The sequence below is a fragment of the Rhinatrema bivittatum genome, chromosome 4 (assembly GCF_901001135.1).
Source record: "Rhinatrema bivittatum chromosome 4, aRhiBiv1.1, whole genome shotgun sequence".
In the NCBI taxonomy this organism is placed as follows: Eukaryota; Metazoa; Chordata; class Amphibia; order Gymnophiona; family Rhinatrematidae; genus Rhinatrema; species Rhinatrema bivittatum.
Window position 1 is genome coordinate 293,157,817 of NC_042618.1, and position 21,151 is coordinate 293,178,967.

The window sequence follows — 21,151 nt, forward strand, 5'->3', positions numbered from 1 at the left end:
TCTGTGTGAATGAGTGGAAAGGGTGGAATCAGTAAGAGTGAAGGGAGGGGGTGAATGAGATGGAGGAGAGGGAGGGGGTGTCGCACATACACACACATCCTCAGGGCAGATGCAAGGGAAGGAAAAGTCAGGAAGCAGGGTTCCTGGAGGTGTGACAGGTTTGCTAACTTCCAAGGAATCTAAAAGTTACAATTACTGGCATTCTATTTGCACACCCCCAGGAACCCTGCCCCTTCCTTTCCAAGCATCTCAAACCATTCAAAGGGTCAGACATACCTCCTCCTTCCAAGGCCTCCCCACCCCAGCCCTCTTGGCAGTTTGAAAATTCTTATGTGGCCCTTCCCTTGGAAACTCTTGCTCTACAGCTAAAAATAACCAGAACATTTTAAGGGAATATAAGGGTAAATAAATTAGTTTTGCCAGCTATCCTAAATAATAATAAATCATATATTAAATGAATATCCCATAGTAAGGTGTACCATAAAGGAAGGGGCAATAACTGAGAAAACCTGTTTCCATGTACACATCAATTTTGCCTTTGATAGAGAAGGAGAATGCCTTGAGAGGATCTTAAAGTTCTCCCAGGCGCAATTTTTCTCTAAGATATGTAGTCCTAAACCATACAGGGACTTAAATGCAGATGTCAGTGGCTTAAACTGCACCTGAAAACATATGGTTAACCAGTGAAAAATTGTAAGAACTGGAGTAATATGGTCCCTCCTAGGGATGTGCATTCGTTTGCAACGTATTGGCAATCCGCAACGTATATGCCATATTCGTTGTATTCATGGGGGTCAAGAAACGTATGGCGAACCCCCACAAATACAACATATCACTAACGAATAAACCCCCACCCTCCTGACCCCCCCCCCAAGACTTGCCAAAAGTCCCTGGTGGTCCAGCGGGGGTCCTGGAGCGATCTCCTGCACTTGGGCTGTCAGCTGTCATTGGTCGGCCCCTGTCACATGGTAGGAGCACAAGATGGCGCCGGCCGCCATTGCTCCTACCATGTGACAGGGGCCGACCATTGGCACCGGTAGCTCCTGTGACATAGTAAGGGCAAAAGCTATCAGCACCATTTTGAATACTGGCAGCCGACAGCCCGAGTGCAGGAGATCACTCCAGGACCCCCGCTGGACCACCAGGGACTTTTGGCAAGTCTTGGAGGGGGGGGGGGGGTCAGGAGGGTGGGGGGTTGTAGTTAATTAAATTTAAAGGTTTGGGATGGGGTTTTTTTGGGGGGAAATGAATACATATATAACTAATGAATGGATTGGGGTCCCCCGAGAACAGATGCAACGGATTTGGGTCCCGACGAATATGAATACCGAATGGGAGGAATCCATCCCTGCTGCACATCCCTAGTCCCTCCTACCACATCCAGTTAGGAGGCATGCAGCAGTTTTGAAGATGGTGTATTTTTTTCTCTGACAGGCCAAGCAGAGAAGAGCTACCATAGCCTAATTAGTAATTAATGCAGCTTTAACAGCTGCTAAATCTGATGTATTAAAAAAATGGCTAAACTGTCTTTCTTAATGCATTTGAACTAATATGTGAATTGGGAAGATAATTTTGTAACATAGTGGGTAACCTCTGAGCAAAGACACATAAATTACACCAGTTTTCAAGGGGAACCTATGTACATATGTTCACTATGAAAATTATCCCACCAAGAGTACTTACATAAGTTACACCTAATAACTGGAGCAGGTGGATTTCCCATGCAAACCCAGGCACTTTGGGCTAATATTCAATATAAGCTGTGCTTCTACATTTAGGCTCCTTTTAGGTATCTAAGTTAGGAACCTATTTTCAACCAGACCTAGATTCATAGTTTTGGTATAAATTTTGCTGGAATAGCACCCATGATAAAAAAAAAAGGGGCATGGTTAGGGTAATTTTTGAGATACCATAATTTTACCACATTGCATAGGTATTTTAGCACAACAGGTACACAAAGATGAGATTTGTTCATTGTACTCTCGACCTAGCTTGATAGCAACTAGGCAGAGAGTGCATCAAACTAGGCTGAGAGTACATTGTTTAAATCACATATTTGTGTACTTTTCATCACTCCAAATCACATCAGATCTTCACTGATGTTTACTGAGCTGTTCGTACCTCTGTCTGTGCATGTAAAACTTCCCCCAAAACTTAGGCCGCCACCAAAACCTCATCCCGAGTTACTAGTTGCCCCTCTTACAGTATTATTAAAAGTTGACTAATATATGTGCCTCCCCAGAGGCTCTTTCTCTCTATTTCTCCTCCCCTTCCCTCCTCTACTCCTCTCTCATGGGATTTTACATTTTTAACGCAAATCCCATTTCGGGCATACCACACATCATAACACCAGGAAAAAAGGTGTAGTTATTTCCCGCGTTAAAGTGTGCGATAGTGTGAGTTACACTATTGCATGCAGCGTTAAACTCTTCTCATTTTCATAAACTCCACCCAAACTCCTTCTTAAGACTATTTAGAAACAATTTTCAAAAGGATTTACACACATGCTTCATGCACGTAAATTTTTTTTTTTAATTGTTCAGCACATCTGTGGTCACAGGGTGACAGGGGCCGGCCAATGGCACCGATAGCTCGTATCACATGGTAAGGGCAAAGGGCCATTAGCGCCATTTTGTTTCCTGGCAGCTGACGGCCCAAGAGCGGGAGATCACTCCCGGGACCCCCACAGGACCACCAGGTACTTAAGGAAAGTTTTTGGGGTTAGGGAGGGTGGTGGATGCTAACTTATTAGATTTAAAAGATCGGGGTGGGTTGTTTTGTTTTCGACTCGGGACAGCCGAAAAAAAACAAAACGTCTGGACCCCGGGAAACAAAGATTTTCCGTGGGTCCACGATGCCAAAACCGGAACCGATTCCGGAAGCTATTCACATCCCTAGTGGATAATACATTGAAATAGTCAGCTCAGTGTGCTGCAGCAGTCAAAAAAGCAAACAATGTTATGAATTATTAGGAAGGGAATGGTGAATAAAACAGAAAATGTCATAAAGCCTCTGTATCGCACCATGGTGAGATTGCATCTTGAGTACTATGTACAATTGTGGTTGTACACAGTACTGCATCTCAAAAAAGATACAGTTGCACTGGAGAAGATACAGAGAAGGGTGACCAAAATGATAAAGGGGATGGAACAGCTCCCCTATAAGCAAAGGCTAAAGAGGTTAGGGCTGTTCAGCTTGGAGAAGAGACGGCTGAGGGGGATATGATAGAGGTGTTTAAAATCATGAGAGGTCTAGAACGGGTAGATGTGAATCGGTTATTTACTCTTTTGGATAATAGAAGGACTAGGGGGCACTCCAGTAGTACATTTAAAACTAATTGGAGAACATTCTTTTTCACTCAATGCACAATTAAGCTCTGGAATTTGTTGCTAGATGTGGTTAGTGCAGTTAGTGTAGCTGGGTTTAATAAAGGTTTGGATAAGTTCTTGGAGAAGTTCATTAACTGCTATTAATCAAGTTGACTTAGGGAATAGCCACTATTACTGGCATCAGTAGCATGGGATCTATTTAATGTTTGGGTACTTGCCAGGTACTTGTAGCCTGGATTGGCCACTGTTGGAAACAGTATGCTGGGCTTGATGGACCCTTGATCTGGCCCAGTATGGCAATTTCTTATGTTCTTATGTTCTTAAATGAAATCCCCGCATGGACTTTCCCTCCCTTGACCTAACCATGAGTAAAAGTCTACACTGTGAACAGCATGAGTTCCATATTCGGCAGCTTGGTATGTGGGAAAATTACTCAGGTAACTTTACCCATATGCCTGAGTAGGTGTTAGCTGAATGTATCCACTTAAAGTTAATTGAGTAAAGTTAGCCGAGTAACGTTAGGACAGTAGGTTTTCTGACCAGACTTACCTGGCTAATTGAAAGTGGATAATGCTGAATATCAGTGCTCAAGTTAAGATCCGCCTCCTAATCCTCCCAATACTGACTTTTGTACCCAGAATAGTTGAGTGTGGGTAGCAACGTATCTGTACAAAACTTAGCTGATTAAAAGGTAAAATATTACCTGTTAACATTGCGAGTGAGCAACAAGGACAGAATCTATATTTTTATTTATTTATGTATTAATTTACTTATATATACCTAAGTGATTTACAAAGTAACTAGGATCTACTAGGTTCTTCTAAGTAACCCAAATTGGCCACCAATGGAGACAGGATGCTGGGTTCAATGGACCATTGGTCCAGCATGACACTTCTAATATTATGTACTTAAATTGTAAGATGCACTAAAACAGGTTTTCTGTTGGGGTTTTTTATGTGTCTTCTCTGCCCCTTCTGTCTCCATCTTCTATGTTACTCTGAATTTTCTGTCAATACTTCATCTCCCTCTCTCTGTTACTCTACCTGTCCTGTTTCTTCCTGTCTCCCTCTTTGTGTTGCTGTACTTCTAATTCTACCATTCTTCCTCACTTTGTGATACTTTGCCTCACCTGTACTCTGTGCCTGTTTAACCTGTTTCTGTGTTATTCTGCCTCGAGCACTCCCTCTCTCTCTTTCTCTCTCACTTCTCTGTGATATTCTTCATCTCCTTGTTTACATCTCTTTCTCTGGTTTCTCTTCTTTTCTATCTGCCTCAGTTTCTGCTCATCTCTATGCCTTGGTCTCTTTCTCTGTTACTTCCCTTCACTGTGCTGTGGATTCTATTCTCTCTGTTTCTCCTGATTTTTGCTTTAGGTGTTGGTGGACATCCTTTATTGGTACCTTATGACACCTTGACAGCTAAAGAGAAATGTAGAGATCGGGAAAAGGCACAAGAGTTATTTAAATTTCTTCTAGTTAACGGTTATACCATATCCAGGTAAGTTACCTGTATGTTTCTTGCCCCTGCCTGACCATCTGGCTTACTTCTCCTTATCTTTATATAGATTGTGGTAGGCGTATTAGTAATACTAGATAGGGTGCCCAGATTGTGACAAAATATGTTGTGGAAATGCATAGTGTGGATCCCCCAACCTTGGTTCTCAAGAAGTTCATACATCTCATTACCATAAACATTATAGTAATTATAAAACAGGCCAATCTTTTGGTAATAAAATAATTATATTTCAGTGCATAGTATTGTAATATGCTGTCATAAAGTGTGGTATTGCAGTTTACCTATAAAAGTGAATGGCATTACAAATTGTGGTATTAAATGTCATGCTGGGCATTTGAAATTCTTTTCTTTTTCTGTAATTGAATGCATTGAGTTTCTGTTAATTTATGTAAATATAAGCACCTTATGCTTACTATTCCTTTATTTAATTGGTGTTAGGATTTGAGGTCAGACACTCACTTTGGAAGAAGTGATTGTGAGCTGCACATTTGTGCATCTGTGTCTGTGGCCTTGGTATATAAGTTACATGTTTCTCTTATCATATCCCTGTTACAAATCAGTACCAAAGTGTGCAGCAGAACTCATGGATGTATAGAGGATGAGATGTGAACATCGCTGCTATGGCCTCTGGAACTAGACTGATACCAGCTAAGCATTCATATAGACAATCCTTTTAAATCCCTTCCAGGCTGAAATGGATTTCAACCATTGATCTAGGGCTAAAAGGCAATGCAGCACTGATAATTAGAGATGTGAATCGTGTGATCGATCGTCTTAACGATCGATTTTGGCTGGGGGGGGGAGGGAATCTGATCGTTGCGGTTTTTTGTTTTTTTTTTTTTTTTTTAAATCGTTTAAATCGTAAATCGGGGGTTTTAGGGTTGTTTTAGTGTGCCGGGAAAACCGGCACACTAAAACAACCCTAAAACCCACCCCGACCCTTAAAAATAAATCCCCCACCCTCCCGAACCCCCCCAAAATGTTTTAAATTACCTGGGGTCCAGTGGGGGGGGGTCCCGGTGCGATCTTCCACTCTCGGGCCACGGCTGCGTTAATAGAAATGGCGCCGGCGCTACCTTTGCCCTGTCATATGACAGGGCAAAGGTAGCGCCGGCGCCATTTTGGTTCCTGTCCCCTGACGTCACGAGCACAGGAGATCGCTCTCGGACCCCCGCTGGACCCCCAGGGACTTTTGGCCAGCTTGGGGGGGCCTCCTGACCCCCACAAGACTTGCCAAAAGTCCAGCGGGGGTCCGGGAGCGACCTCCTGCACTCGGGCCGTATTGCCGTATTGCAAAATGGCGCCGGCTATACGGCCATATGGCCGGCGCCATTTTGCAATACGGCCCGAGTGCAGGAGGTCGCTCCCGGACCCCCGCTGGACTTTTGGCAAATCTTGTGGGGGTCAGGAGGCCCCCCCAAGCTGGCCAAAAGTCCCTGGGGGTCCAGCGGGGGTCCAGGAGCGATCTCCTGCGCTCATGACGTCGGGGGACAGGAACCAAAATGGCACTGGCGCTACCTTTGCCCTATCATATGACAGGGCAAAGGTAGCGCCGGCGCCATTTCTATTAACGCAGCCATGGCCCGAGAGTGGAAGATCACACCGGGACCCCCCCCTGGACCCCAGTAATTTAAAACATTTTGGGGGGTTCGGGAGGGTGGGGGATTTATTATAAAGGGTCGATGACGTGCAGATACTGATCCCCATAGCAGAATCCATCCCCAAAACCCTCAATTTCTGTAACAGCTGCTTGCACTCTGTTACGATCCCCCCTGTTGCTGCGCTACAGGTGGTCTCTCACCTTCCTCCGGAGGCCGCTTTGAAGCCAGGGCCTCGCCTGTGTTCCATCCGGGACTTGCTCCAGGGCCTGAGAGGCCTAGCTGTGCCTGTGGCTTGCATGCCAGCGTTTGGACTTCCTGTTTGGCGACGCCCTTCTCCTAGGGGCCGGCCCGCAGCTCTCCACCTTATTTATAGGACCTGCGAGGGGCGGTCCTGGCAAGCTCCTCCCAGGGAGTTGCCTTCTACCTCCAGTATATAAGGACTTCCTTGTCATTTGCAACGGGCCTTCGGATTGAGCATTACAGTCGCCTGTAACCTTGCCGATCCAGGTCCTCCATGTATTGTTGGCTCCTTGTCCTGACCGTGCTTTGATGTCTGTTCCTGACCTTGCTTTGATGTCTGTTCCTGAAGCTGCCTGATCCTGTTCCTGTTCCAGTTCCGGTTGTTCTGCCCTATGTCCTCGTCTGGTTCCTGAGCCTTCTGTCCTGTTGGGCCCTGGAGTGGCCAACAGGAGGGATTCGTCCCCCGGGCTCTTGAGCTTCCCTGCCTGCCAGCCGAAGGGGCTTCGGATGTCAGTATCCCAGCATCGGAGTTCCTGCTCGTCTGGACCTTTCCTGCACCCTCCTTTCCTCAGCGTGGTCCGCGACCAGCCTTCCTGGGCTGTGTAGGGCGCGTCTGGGACGGGGTGGTCCGCGACTCAGTCCCGTGGGTGGGCTGAGTAGGGCGCCCTGTTGGACAGTGCCATGTCTCCTTCCAGCCCTCCTCTTCAACGTCTTGCTTCAGCCTGTCTTGGATGTCTGCTTCAGCCCCCGTCTGACGTCTTCTGTGTAAGGACTCTGTCTGCCCTCGCCTCTGTCCGGCCTGCCGCCCATTGCTGTACCCAGCGGCAGGTCCGAAAGGGCCGGGAACAGTCGGAGGACCGTTCATCAGTCAACTTCCCAGTGTTGGCTACCATGGGCGTGCAGGTCCAGCTGAGGGTCAGACTCTGTGCCTGCTTCTGTACCCACCTGGCTCACCATGCCTGCCCAGCTCACCTCCCACGGTGTGGCTGGGGCTCCTCCCTGGCTTTCACCGAGGCCCAAGGGCTCACCACCAGCTCGAGACGACCGCGCTCCGCGCGCGCTCGTAACACACTCCATCAACCTCCTCCTCTCTAGTCTCAACCTAGTCCTCAACACTGCCAAAACTGAACTCCTCCTCATCTCTCCTGATGACAATAACCTCTCTCTCAACAACCTCCCTACAGTCTCAGTGACCCAAGTGAGAGACCTTGATGTTATACTGGATAACCGACTGAACTTAGTAAAATTTGTCAACAACACCACAAAAGAATGTTTCTATAAATTACAACTTCAGAATCTTTCATAAGTCCCTCACCATTATACACAAGACCATCCACAATCAGTCCTTACTTCAGCTAAAAATCCTGCTTCACCTACACATCTCCATCAGATTAATCAGAGCTGCCTACATAGATACCCTCCACCAAGTCCACACTCCACTCCTCCATAAGGAAACATGCCTTTTCCACAGCCAGACCTTCTCAGTGGAATGCATTACTTCCAGATCTATGCCAAGAACAATGCCCGCTTACCTTTAAGAAGAAACTAAAGACTTGGCTATTCAAACAAGCCTTTCCTTAAACTGTTGCGGTACACCCTCGGACTCACGATGTAGTTATCGGTTTAGAATCATGCTGTAATCACTATTACTATTCTTGTGTTCCTCCCTTTTCCCTCCCTGTAACCACTGTCACTTAGTTGTTTTATTCCTCCTCCCCCCTACCCCTCCTATCTCCCTAGTCCTGGTAACCCTGTCCCTCCTTAAGATCTTAGTTAAGTTCTAAGTTATCATTATACTAAGTTATCTTTAAGTTATCTTTATTACTCCCTTGTTCAATGTAACTCACCCATGTTTGATGTAAACCGGTGTGATATGACTTTGTCATGAACGTCAGTATAGAAAAGAAGTAAATAAATAAATAAATAAATAAATAAATATTAAGGAGTAATAGACAAGTGTCGAAAACAAGCAGCCAACCGCGTGTTAAACATTGTGCTTGGCCAAGCGCACCTTACAGAATCTGCCCACAAGACTGTATCAAAATGGTACTAAAAGTGGCATGAAAAACCGAAGGCATCATGATAGGGTAAAGTAGCCCAAACAGAAGCAGCCACATCCCAAGGCACTGTAACAGGAGCAACACAGATCCAAGAGAGGGATAGCCTAGTGGTAGGAGCAACAGAATAAACCAGAGAATCCAGAGGCAATGTGAAAGAAGACATTTTTAATATTTTTTCTTTTTATAATTTTTTTTTTAGACAAAACACCCCAGTATAACCAAGAAAGAAGCAAAGTGGAGGAACTAGGTGTAAGGGTAGGAATGACCATGAGCCCTTCTTGCTGCCACACAGTTGACGCTGCCTCATGGACAAGTCCATGAAGTCTCTGCCAACAGCTAGACAACATGCTGGGGTATGAGCCAGACTAAAACTTCACCTGAACTAGTCACCTCCCCGCGGGTTGGACCCTTGGGTCCCGATGGCTGGCTGGACTTAGAGGATTCAGGGAGCTAGGCAGAGTCCAGAGGCAATCTAAGAGTTGGTGCTGGTGGCAGACAAGGCACGGTCCAAGTTCAAGGCTAGGGTCAGGTCCAGAGAGGCTGGCCAGGACAAACAAGACACATGGGCAACAGAGAAGACAAGACCAGGAGCAAGGCATGGGGGACTTTGAAGACAAGTGTAAGATGAACAGACAAAGTGAGGAAACAGAGACAAGTTAAAGCCAAAGGCAGCCTGGGTGAGGCAAGGCTGAAGGCTAGCTGGACGAGACAAGGCTGAGATGAGACAAGGCTGACAAGCAGGCTAGATGAGGCAAGGACCTGTTTGCTGAGCAAGGTTGAAGAGTTGTAGCTGGGTTTAAATACCCAGCCACATGATGTCATTAGGAGGCACCCGCTAGAGAAATTCTTGTGGTGGGGCTTTCAAAGGGCACTGTGCTGCGCACGCATGTGCTTAACAAAACATCCTGGATGTGTTAGCGGTATCAGAGAAGGCCGCAGGTGAGAGTAGCCAGTTACGGCATGCCACAGTGACCGGCAAATGTAACACTAGACCTGGATCTTAGAAAGATACAACAAAACAGCAAGGTGGAGAACCAGGAAAGAGGTGGAATGGAAGGGAAACCTATAATATTTTTTTTCTTTTAAACATTTTATCTTTTTGGGGATAAAAGCACCCTGTGAAGCCTGGAAGTGCTCCGTTGCTTGGGACAAGTACCGGAAGAGAGAGGAGTCTGGATTCTGACTATTTTTGCAGGCATTTCTTAGTGTTGGCCATCAGCCCAGCCTTTTATAGGCTTGTAAGTGAGCCATTAGTTAGCACAAGTATGTTTTCTAGTAGCCACTGTATATGACATTGTTGTTAAGATAGGCCATGGGGTAGCCCTGGTGTAGATGTAGTAGGTGGTCAATCAACTTCTGTAACGTATATGGAGCTCCATGAAGTTCAAAAAGCAAGACCATGAACTGAGGTATCCTCCAAGTTTAGAGAAAGCTGTTTTCTCTTTCGCGGCTATTGTGAGTGGGACTTGCCAATATCTCATCGTTAGGTCCAGCATGGTGATATTTGTACCCAGCCACTCAATGAGTTTGTGTATCCGGGGCATCAATAGGCATCCAGCTTTGAAGCCTTAATCACTTTTCTAAAGTCTGTGCAAAACCAGATGATGCTATAGTTTTTAAGAACAAGTACAATAGGTGAGGATCAGTTGCTATTGGACTTTCTATTATGATGAGTCAGAGCATTTCTTTCACCTCAGCCTCTACTGTATGATATCTAGTCTCTGGAATTCAGTATGGCCACTGTGGAACCACAAATCCTGGAGGGATAATAATATTATGGCAAAAGAAGAGAGTTTGGACTGGAACATTGGAAAACTCATCCTTATTCTGGCTTATCAGTTGGTTTTAATACACTTTTTGTGGTGCAGAGAGTTGCTTCACAAAAGGGACACATAATGGTTCAGGGGCTATTGAGATTTCCAGGCCAAAATATTCTCCCTGAACAAGACCATAAGTCAGCATGACCCACTTCTTTAGGAGGTTCACATGGAAGATTTGGGACTTTCCTATTATCTGGTTAGGTCACTTTGTAGTCCATGAGCCCTATCTTCTCCACTACCTCATAAGGGCCTTGCCAACAGGACAATAATTTACTTTCTGAAGATGGTAAGAGGATGAGGACACAGTCTATGGGCTAAAAGACCCATTGAACAGCCTCCCAAACAGATTTGAGTGTGAATGAACAGACCTTACCAGAGAAAATTGTTCCAAGAAAACCAAAGCTCCTGCTGCAGAGCAAACAATTTAAGAGCACCTTCTTCCAGAGCACTCAAACTTCTCATAACAAAAATAACCCCAGCACCACTGGAGATCATCTGTCTGGAAAGCAAAGTCATTCTAACCAGTTCAGTGCTCTCTCGCTGGAACGCTGTCACTTGAGCATCATCAGCCTGTGATGAGTCCAATCTCTGAGTCACTTCTCAGACTACTGCTGGATTAGTGGGGGGAGTTCTTTTAATTGGGGAATATAATGCTACAGAGTCTGAGGAAGAGGCAAGTGCAACTCCTTCCCGCACACCTCCCAATGATTGGTCACCAATACTGCAATCCCCCACACAACGTAAGCATCCATTGGACCGGCAAGAGGATATTCTGGTGTTGCCACAGAGAAAGCCCTTTCCTTAGCCCCTCCTCTTCCAACCAGCATGAGGCATATTTGAAGGTTAAATGAAAAGTTTTCAACATAACCAAAGGAGCCATCTCATGTTGTTAACCACTACAACGCCATCTTGGATCTCCACTGTCCGCAGGGTTTTTACACCCAGTAAAGTGCAAACTTGCTTCATCACCATGGACACGAACAGGGTTCCTTGGTCAGTTAATATCTCCTTGGGTAGCCCAACCCAAGAGAAGACCTCCATCAGGGTCATTGCTACTATGCAAGTCTTCATATTCTGCAGGGGTACAGCTTCTGGATACCTGATAGTATAATCTAGTATAACTAAAATGTGTTTATTTCCTCAGTTGGACTTTGCAAGGAGTCCTACTAAATCCCTGGTAGGTCTCTCAAAGGGAGTCTCTATGATGGGCATTGAACCATAGCAGACTTGGTCAGCTGTCAGGTAGGGCAGGATTGACAATAATCGTGAATGTTCTAAAACAAAGGACAGTAAAACTGAACTAGGGTTTTTTCTCAAGTTTTCTCCTTTCCTAGGTGGCCCCTTAGGAGTTGGCTCTGAGCTAACTGCAACACTTGTTGATGGTAAGGCTGAGGTACTGAGAGTTGTTCAAACATTTTGCCCTTTAGATTTCCTTTTGTTGCTAAGTCTTTCTTCAGTATGAAGAATAAGGGAGCTGAGTTAGTCTTCAGCTCCAGATATTAACTCTTCATCTACCATGTATACACATTCTTGGGTACACTTAAGGGTTTTGTCTTCATTTTAGGCTCATTTAAAGTTACTGGGTTCCCCTCCCCACCCAGTCTGGGAGGACAACTGTGGGCTCCTGAAGCACTTGGGAATCTTCCTGTGACTTAGACCCTCCACCCACAGCAACCCCGATGTGCTGGGAATAGTTATGTTTCTCTTGCTGACAATGTCTACAGGGCTTAGGTATTTTAGAGTCTCTCACTCTAACATATAAGTCTAGGTCTTTTAATGGGAAGGGCTCTGGGAATGTCAGATCTAGCCAGAGCACTTGTAAGGCAGTTCCACAAAGTCCCAAAGTCTGGATAATCCTGTCCCAGTACAACAGGCTAGTGAAGCCAGGGAAATACTTCAGTTTCTATCCTAACTTGAGTTTTCAAACAGAACTGGCTGGACGGGTACTGTCACTGGTCTCCTTGGATACAGGAGATGGCCAAAGTCTTCTCATAATCGATCTGTATTCACTTGATCAGTTCCCTCCAATTGAGAGTTTTTACTCTTCTTGAATCCACCAAGGCCCAGGTCAGGAAATCATCCAGCTCTACTGGAACGTCAAAGGTTGAAAACCCCAAGGGGGGAATGTCCACAAATTTGCAAAAATATGGGGCCATTAAATTGATGTCAATCCATTCATACTCCATGCAGTGACAGTCATGGGCAAATTGTCCATTCTCTCCTGTTAAAGCAATATAATTGGCCTGGGTCCTGGAATCTGCTCAGGGGACCACCATGGTGGTATTGAATTCATACTGTGGTACCCAGGGCCCTGTAAGAGCTGTCTCTCTAGGTTTTGCAGTTGTTCTGGCATCCATAACAGTGGATAATAAAAGTGTCAGCTTCTTCCAGGGGCATCTTCAGAATGAGTTTGGGGGGACAACAAATCCACATCCACTTAAACAGGTCTAGCTCATCTGGAACTGCTCTACAAGGACTAGCTTGGTTACCTCAATGCTCATTTTCCCTTTTGGCTGCAGCCACTTCTAAATGACATCTTTTAGGCTCTATGGATTTTCAATGGGCTGGAGGATTCCTGCTAGAACCATTACTGATATACCTCCAGGGTGCATCCAGTACTTTGGAGACTGGCAGCCTTAACCTCTGTATAGCTGGCTCTTCCATCTGGGTTGGCTCCTTGGCAGGCATCCTGACTGCTGCCTGTAAGCAGATTACCCAGGTAAGTGTGCCATATGATTTCACTCCAGCCTTCCAGTCAGGCAGTTCTCTCAAGGTTCCTCAAAAAACAGTCAGGATCTTTACCTGCCATCATTTTAAATATCACCAGAGACATTGGGGCCACCCGGGTTGTAGCAGTTTGGACACCTTTTGCTATCTGGGTTAGTGCCAGCTGTTGCTCATTGAATTGTTCTTGTAGCATCTGCTGCAATGTATATTGGATTTGTACCACTGTCTGCAGTTGCTGTTTCCCCTGCAAGGGTCTGTACTATTTGCTCTGTTGTGGCCTTAATGTGCTGTGATGCTGCAGAAGCTTCTTTTCCCAAGAGCTGCTTCCCTGTTGAAAAGCATAGGAAACAGTCTCTTCCCTTTGCCTAAAAAAAAAAAAAATCCTATCCTGTCTGGCTCTAACTGATTTCTGTTCCCTATCTCTTCAGACAGGGCTTTCCCCTTTAACCTGCTGTATTTAATACTTTGCTGCCATTGCAGCAAGGGTGAAAAGAAAGGAAAGAGAGAAAAAAAATATCTTTTTTTTTTTTTTTATTGATGTGGGTCTCTTCTCTGTACAGATGCTTCAGAGCATAAATCCTGCTGCTGCCACCATATGTGAAGCCTGGGAGCGGTTTGTAGCTTGGGACAAGTAGAGGACAGAGGAATCTGGACATCAGCCGTTCTTGCACAAAACTTTTATTATTTACAGTGCAAAATAAGCAAAAAGGCCTGATTACCACAACAGTGCTTGGAACAGAATATAGCAGCTTACATAAGGTATAAGCAGTAAGTAAGCATGCCTTGGAGGGAACTTCCCTGTTCCCTCTGAGTTCCCTCCGAGGCATGCTTACTTATTCTCTTGCTGTGGGAAACACCCTGGGACCAAGATTCTCTTTGGGTGTGTGCCTTAAGGTGGACTGGCCCAGATACTTGGAGCCGGTCCTTTAAGTTGTTCTTCATGCCTCTTGTATATACTTCTTCAAACACTCCAATATAATCAAGAGAGAAGTAGGGTGTGAAAATTAAGCTGGGAGTCAAGTGTGGTACAATGAAGCAAGGCACAAAACTAGGAAAGAGGCAGGTCATGAGGGCCAGTGAAGCAGCAGCAGCAAGAGAGGTACCTGGGAAACAACACAGCAACCTGTACTATGGGCATTGGTTCTCTACAGCTGTACACCCAGTCCTCCTGCTGTGTGCTTGGAAATTCCAGGAAACCGAACAGAGGGAGGTTTAATTTAAGAAACAGCAAATTTTCCACCATCTCTGCTACTAGCCATGAATGATGTACACTCAAGATGTCTCCTGCCATTGGTAGACAGGACAGGAAATGTTGGGCCATATTGGCAAGGTCTGGTCTGAAAACAGTCTTGTGTGCACAGATATGCCTACAGATCAGTGGTCTCATCCTCTATGGTCTCTGTCAGATAGCATGTGAATATAATTTGTGCTGGTGTCTCCTTTGGGAGGAAGGATGATCTAATCTTCTGCCAACTGCTGTAACTATGGCCTGTTTCAAGCAAGAACATTCTGCCATGGGGGAAGGGCACCTTGCACAACAATGTCTCCTTCCACTAAATTATAAAGTCAATCTCGAGGGCAATATTCCCTTTCACCTGTGGGTCACACAGTGTGACTAGCATGTACTGTAAGTATCCTGTGTGAGGGGTTTCAGCCTATCTTGCATCTGCTGTTAAAAGGAGTCCAAGAACAGCATCTCTTCTCCTATCAGTCCCTCTTCTTTCTGAGAACACTCTAACTTATTCTAGAGGATATTGAATATGGGGATCATCTCATCTAGGGTGGCTCTTGTGGAAATAAGACTCCTCCTAGCATCCTTGTGTTGCCAATTATGATGTATTAATGGGTAGCCACATTTATTTCGCCTTCTAGAGCCAAGTCATGAAGGACTATCTAATTGCTTGTTACACTGTCAAAGGAAGTGGACCCTTATGGCTGAGGTGTGGTTGCTTCCACCTAGTGAGTGAGTTCAATAGGCCCATACTGGTAGCTGGTGGAGAAGCCCATATGTGGGACCAGCTGAAGCTTCACCTATACCAGCTGCCTCCCCCGCAGGTTGAACCCTTGGGTTCTAGCGGCCGATAAGAATCAGGTGGATCCCTAGAGCTATGCTGAGTGAGAATCCAATCTGAGCAAGGGTCATGTCAAGCAGCAGACAGCAGAACAGGTAACAGGCCAGAGGTTGAGGCAGGCAGCAGACAGCAGAATGTCAAGGGTCAGGCTAAGGTCAGTATCCAGGTAGCCAGTCCAAGACAGACAAGGCCAACAAAACAAGCAAGAACAGAAACAAGCAGGTCCAGGAACGAGCCAAAGGATCCACACCTTGGGAAAGTGGCACAGAAGAGAGCTAGTCAGGTTTCCTTCCCCAAAGAACTTACAAATACTTTTATGGCCCACCCACACTGGGGTGGGGTTACATATGTGTGCTGCTTTTTTCACTGTTCTCATATACACTGCCTTTACCTGGTAGTAGAGGTAATACTGTGGTTTTTTTTCTCACAAATAAAGACAGAGTTTAGGGAAAAACAGCACACCACCACATACACAGAGTTTAACATTTTCCTATTCTAACATATGACTCAAAGAAGCAGAAATTCAAACTTGGTTCATTTGCTGGTTCCCTTGTCCTTACACACACACATTGCAGTGCTCTTCTGTATCTGTAGTTTAACATTTTCAGTCTGTGTCAGTAATAATACACTGACTTTCACTACAGAGAGCTCACAGTGCTCACACTAAGTTTTCCTTTTGTACTTTGCACAGTGCAAAAGTTACTGCAAAACAGATGCACAGTGCAGTGACAAAATGTATACCTGTAGAAGAAACTGCAGCACTAGAGCCTACTTCACTTTTTGCTTCTCCTAGTCCCAGTCGTCTCAATCTTTTATCTTTTCTCAACTTTTCTTCAGCTCTCCCACCAAGTTGCCAGAGAGAAGAGAAATAAAATGTGCCTATCTCAAAATTCCTTTCAGTTTGACCTTGAAAAGAAAGAGGAAGTCACTGTCAGTTCATGCAGATGCCAGCTAGGTTAGGCAGTTTTAAAAATAAGTATTTGACCTTGATTGATCTTGCTTTCTGCTTGTTCCTGCTTTCTCACTTGTTGCCTAAGCTTCAATCAGTCTAGGGTCAAATGCAATATCACTGATTGATAAACATTGTGGGGTAGATTTTAAAAGGTGCGCGCGGGCGTACATGTGCGTGTGCTACTCAGTGTGAACACATGTACGCCCGATTTTATAACATGTGCACGCAGGTGTGTGCATGTTATAAAATCAAGGGTCAGCATGTACAAGGGGGGTGCACAATTGTGCACCTTGTGCGTGCCGAGCCGCGCTGCCTTCCCCCGTCCCCTCCCAGGTCACTCCAAAATCGGAGTGGCCTGTGAGGGAACTTCCATTCCCCCTAACCTAAGTTTCCCAACCCTTCCCCTAACTTCCCCCCCCCCCCCCCAGCCCTACTCTACCCCCCCCCCCCCAAAGTCTTATCGTACCTTTTGCACCTGCTTGCTTTACTTGTAAGAAATATGTTTTTTTTAACCTGATTTAGAATAAATACATTTATTTTTTTACTATAGTAGTTTTTATAGTCTTCAGTGTGTGCTGCCACTTACTTTTTTGTCTAACGAGGGGTACAATATTCTTTCTTCACTGCGCGTTTTCTATGTGCAAGTTTAAACAGATAGCTTAACTCAGTCTTTATTTCACAGACAGATGAGGCTGCTTTTTCAACTCCAATCTTTATTAATAAGTGAACATGTAAACAGAGTCTTACTGTAAATAAACTGGAGATAACAGTAATAAAGACAGGTAAAAGCAAAATTTTCTTCTGCAGGACTAGGCCAGATCAGCAGCTGAAGCACACAGACTGAACAGAGCTGAGTAAACACAGAGGAAAACTCCCAGGTTTTCCTGCTTTCAAGTCAGAGGTTAACCCTTTTGAGCCAGCTACACTGAAGTGAATCCAACAGAAGCAGTGAATATGCAGACTGACCATCAATTTGCAGCATAAGAGAGGCCAATATTCAAAACGTGTTTAGTGCTAGATATGCAGATAGGTAGGATTTATCTGGCTATCTAGAGGCTGCAGTTATATCCGGTTATATTCAGTGGCTACTATATAGCTATCTGAATAGCTGGATAAATTGTGGGCAGACAGTGGGCAGATCAAGGCAGTGCTACTTAGCCAGATAAGTTATCTGGCAAAGTAGCGATATTCAGCATTAGGTGGATAACTTATCCAGGTAAGTTAAATCTGCTCAATAGCACGATTGAATTAGATAAGACTTATCCACTTAAGTAGTGATTTTTCTGGGGATAATCATCAGCATACATTGATGCTGAATATCGTATCAGACAGGCCGATACATTAAAGTCGCGCGGAAAATGGGTACTCAGTGTTGAGCACCTGCTTTCCTAATGTGCGCCCAGCCACCTCTCCTGGGCGCATGATACAATACTTAAATGAGGGGTCACGCTAAAAGAAGGTGCTAGGGACAATTGTGTGCCCCTAGCCTCCTTGGCAGCTCAAGAGAGGTGGCTGTCAGCGGGTTAGGAAAATGAAAGCTCATTGATTGAGCGTCCCTTTTCCTAACCTGACTGCCGGCACTTTATTTTAAACTTTTTTTTTAACCTTTTGGTTCCTCTGACTTAATATTGCCACGATATTAAGTCAGAGGATGTACAGAAAAGTTATATTTTTTCTGCTTTTCTGTACATTTTTTGGGCCGCTCAGAAATTAACACTTGCTATGGGCTGGCATTAATTTCTGAGTGTACAAATGTGCAGATCGGGCGCACATTTTTTTTTTTTTTGTATTTGGGGTGAATAGCTAATAGCCTCATCAGCATGCGTGTTAAAGAGTGCACTCAGCTGAGTGTGCTTTATTGTACCGGCCTGTAAGTTAGCTAGCTATGTCTATCCAGCTAATTTACATAAATGGCTAACTTTGGAATATCTACCCTCAGTTAACAAAGAAACTTTACACAGAGTAAAAGCATGAACACCAGCATTAGCAAACAGAAACAGATAGGTCACTGTGGAAGGAGGACACTGTGAAAGCAGAACAACAATATACAAACAGGAAAACACCTGTGGAGACAGGACAGACAGTAGCAGCTTCCTGCACTGCACATACTGTCACAGTCTCCATCTGTTTCAAATTCATTCTCTTCTTCATCACTACAGGGGCCTGAAGGCTGTGGAGATTGATACCTCCTCCATGGAGAAGAGGTTTGCCTTTAAGTTCCTGAAAAAAGTGTTGCAGTATGTGGACTGTGCACAAGAATTTATTGCACATTTGGGTAAGTTCACTTTCCATTCTTTTTTCATGTTTTCTTTGCTAACATTTTAAACATATATATCAAAGTGCACATCTTTATATACAGTATCTCTTGGACATCATACATTTTCCTTATTACTTAGCAATAAGCAATACTATTAATTGCAAAGATATAACATAATAACATATTATTGATGGCAGAAAAAGACCAAATGGTCCATCCTGTCTGCTCAGTAAGTTTCTTATGGCAGTAACTGCCGCTCCATGCAAGTTACCCCCATGCCTTATGTTAAGGATAGTAATAGTTACAATCAAAATCAAGCAATTGTCTAACCCATAACAAATTACTGCTAGCAACCTTTTTATGTGGTAAGCAGCCTTCCTGATAATTCAGCCAACCAGCCAGGAATACTCCTTTTTAATTGGTCTGTGATTTGGCCAAGATCCTATTGCTTTGTACTTATTATGTTTATAACATATCCATAAAAGGATCAAATAAAAACATCATATTTCTCCTTTAGAGCACTGGTCATTTTTTCATATATCATGAGTTCAGTTGTTGTTGACTGGAATTATTGGAACCCTCCAAATTCTAACCATCACAAATTTAGCAGCAGCAGCTTATCGCCACTATGTAAGCCACTTGTGACAGCCTAGTCCTTATTCCTCTTCCACTAGATTCAACTCCCATATCAAATATGAAACTTTCCAAATATGATCTGCAGACTATTTATCTGCACTAAAACCCATCTGGTGTGGGAGAATTATGTCTGAAATTAGTTTTTTTGAGCCTGTGTGCAAGAAATTGAAAACTTGTTGCTAGTAATCTATAACCTACTTTTAAAACAGTCATAATACCTGAAGACCAGTGGGTGGCCAACATATCGCTGATCTTTATAAAGGGCTTCAAGGTTGATCCAGACATCAGTGCTGGGAAGAATGGTACAAACTATACTTAAAAACAAAATTACTGAACATATAGACAGACATGGCTTAATAGGGAAGAGTCAGCATGGTTTTAACAAATGGAAGTCTTGCCTTACAAATTTATTGGATTAATTTGCAGGTATAAATAAAATGCAAATAAAAGTGAGCCATTGATAGCATTTGATAAAATCTCCCATGAGAGTCTCCTCAGGAAATTAAAAAGTCATGGGAATGAAGCAGTGTCCTAGTATTGATTGGTAACTGGTTAAAAGACAGAAAACAGATGGTAAGACTAAATGGTTGGTTTTCCAAATGGAGAAAGGTCATTTATTTGTACTTTTGTATTCTGCTATATCCATATTTCTATACAGAAAACAATTTTAAAACATTCATAAAATAACATTGACAGCAGCAAAATGTTGCACTGGAAGTGGACCCTTGGCTTGGTGCAGGATTGGTACGGCCCTCCGGTCGGACCCGGAGAGCACCTGCCACCAGGAAGCAGAGCACAAGAGGAGACAGAGGCTAACTGGAGCTTCACCAGTAGCAACCCGGGGTTCCCTCAGGTTAAGCCCTTGGTTACCCGAGCCGCCTGGTCTTAGGTGGGCCTCGCAGGATCTCCTGGAGAGGAAGTGTAGAGGAGTGCCCACCACGAACAAGGGTGCAATCATAGGAGGCCAGAACAGAGAGTCCGAATGGATAGCGGGAATCAAGGCCAGAGTAGAAGATCAGAATGGTCAGCCGAAGCAGGGGTCAGTACCTGTAGTCAATCCGGAAGTAGTCAGTGTCCAGTTAGAGGTCGATTCCAGGCAGTGGTCATGAGTAGTCGGTGTTCAGGCAGAGGTGAGGTCCAGGCAGCAATCAAGAATAGTCAGGAGCAAGCAATTGGTCAGTACCTTGAGATCAGTCCGGAGGGTACTACCAAGGATGGAGAGACGAAGGAACAGGAGACGCTGGAACAGGAGACACAGGAGATGCTGGAACAGGAGACACTGAAACAGGAGACACAGGAGACGCTGGAACAGGAGACACTGGAACAAGAGACATTGGAACAGGAAACGCTGGAAGGCAAACTAGACACACTGGAGTGTACAACCTGATTGCCAAGGCAATGAGCTAGGGCTAGAGCTGCTGTTTAAATACCCTGCTCAAGTGATGTCAGACTCGGGCGCCGCCCAAGGTTTTCCCATGCTTGGCCCTTTAACATGAGGAGAGCTCCGTGTGTGCGCGCTAGGGGGCAGGGCCAACGCCGAGGACGACACCAAGCCCTGACGTGAGGACAGTTGCGATGAGGAAGGCCGCGAAGGAGCCGGGGATGCCCGTGGATGCCGCGGCCGAGCAGCACAGGGACTCAGGGCAGAGTTGATGGATGGTCTGACCAGATGAGCAGGACCGACCGCAGAGCGGACGCAGCTGGGAAGCGCAACACAAAACAAATATGATCCTCTGCTTATCTTGCATTAGTGGAGTACCACTGGAATTAGAACTGGGATCTGTGCTGTTTAATATATTCTTAAATGATCTGGAATAGGGAGCGATGAGTGAGGTGATCAAAATTGCAAATGGTACAAAATTGTTCAAAATTGTTAAAACAGCAGCAGATTGCGAGAAACTGCAGAAGGATCTTGAAAAATTAGGAGACTGGATATCTGAAT

General features: G+C 44.8%; 1 protein-coding gene across 1 annotated transcript in view; it reads left to right on the top strand.

Annotated features, from left to right (window-relative positions):
* The window catches only part of RYR3 (ryanodine receptor 3), a 1,291,138-nt gene that overhangs the window by 754,971 nt on the left and 515,016 nt on the right, over positions 1–21,151 (top strand). The window contains 2 exon segments of the mRNA XM_029600192.1: positions 4,703–4,826; positions 18,476–18,591. Coding sequence (XP_029456052.1) covers positions 4,703–4,826; positions 18,476–18,591 — 240 coding nt within the window.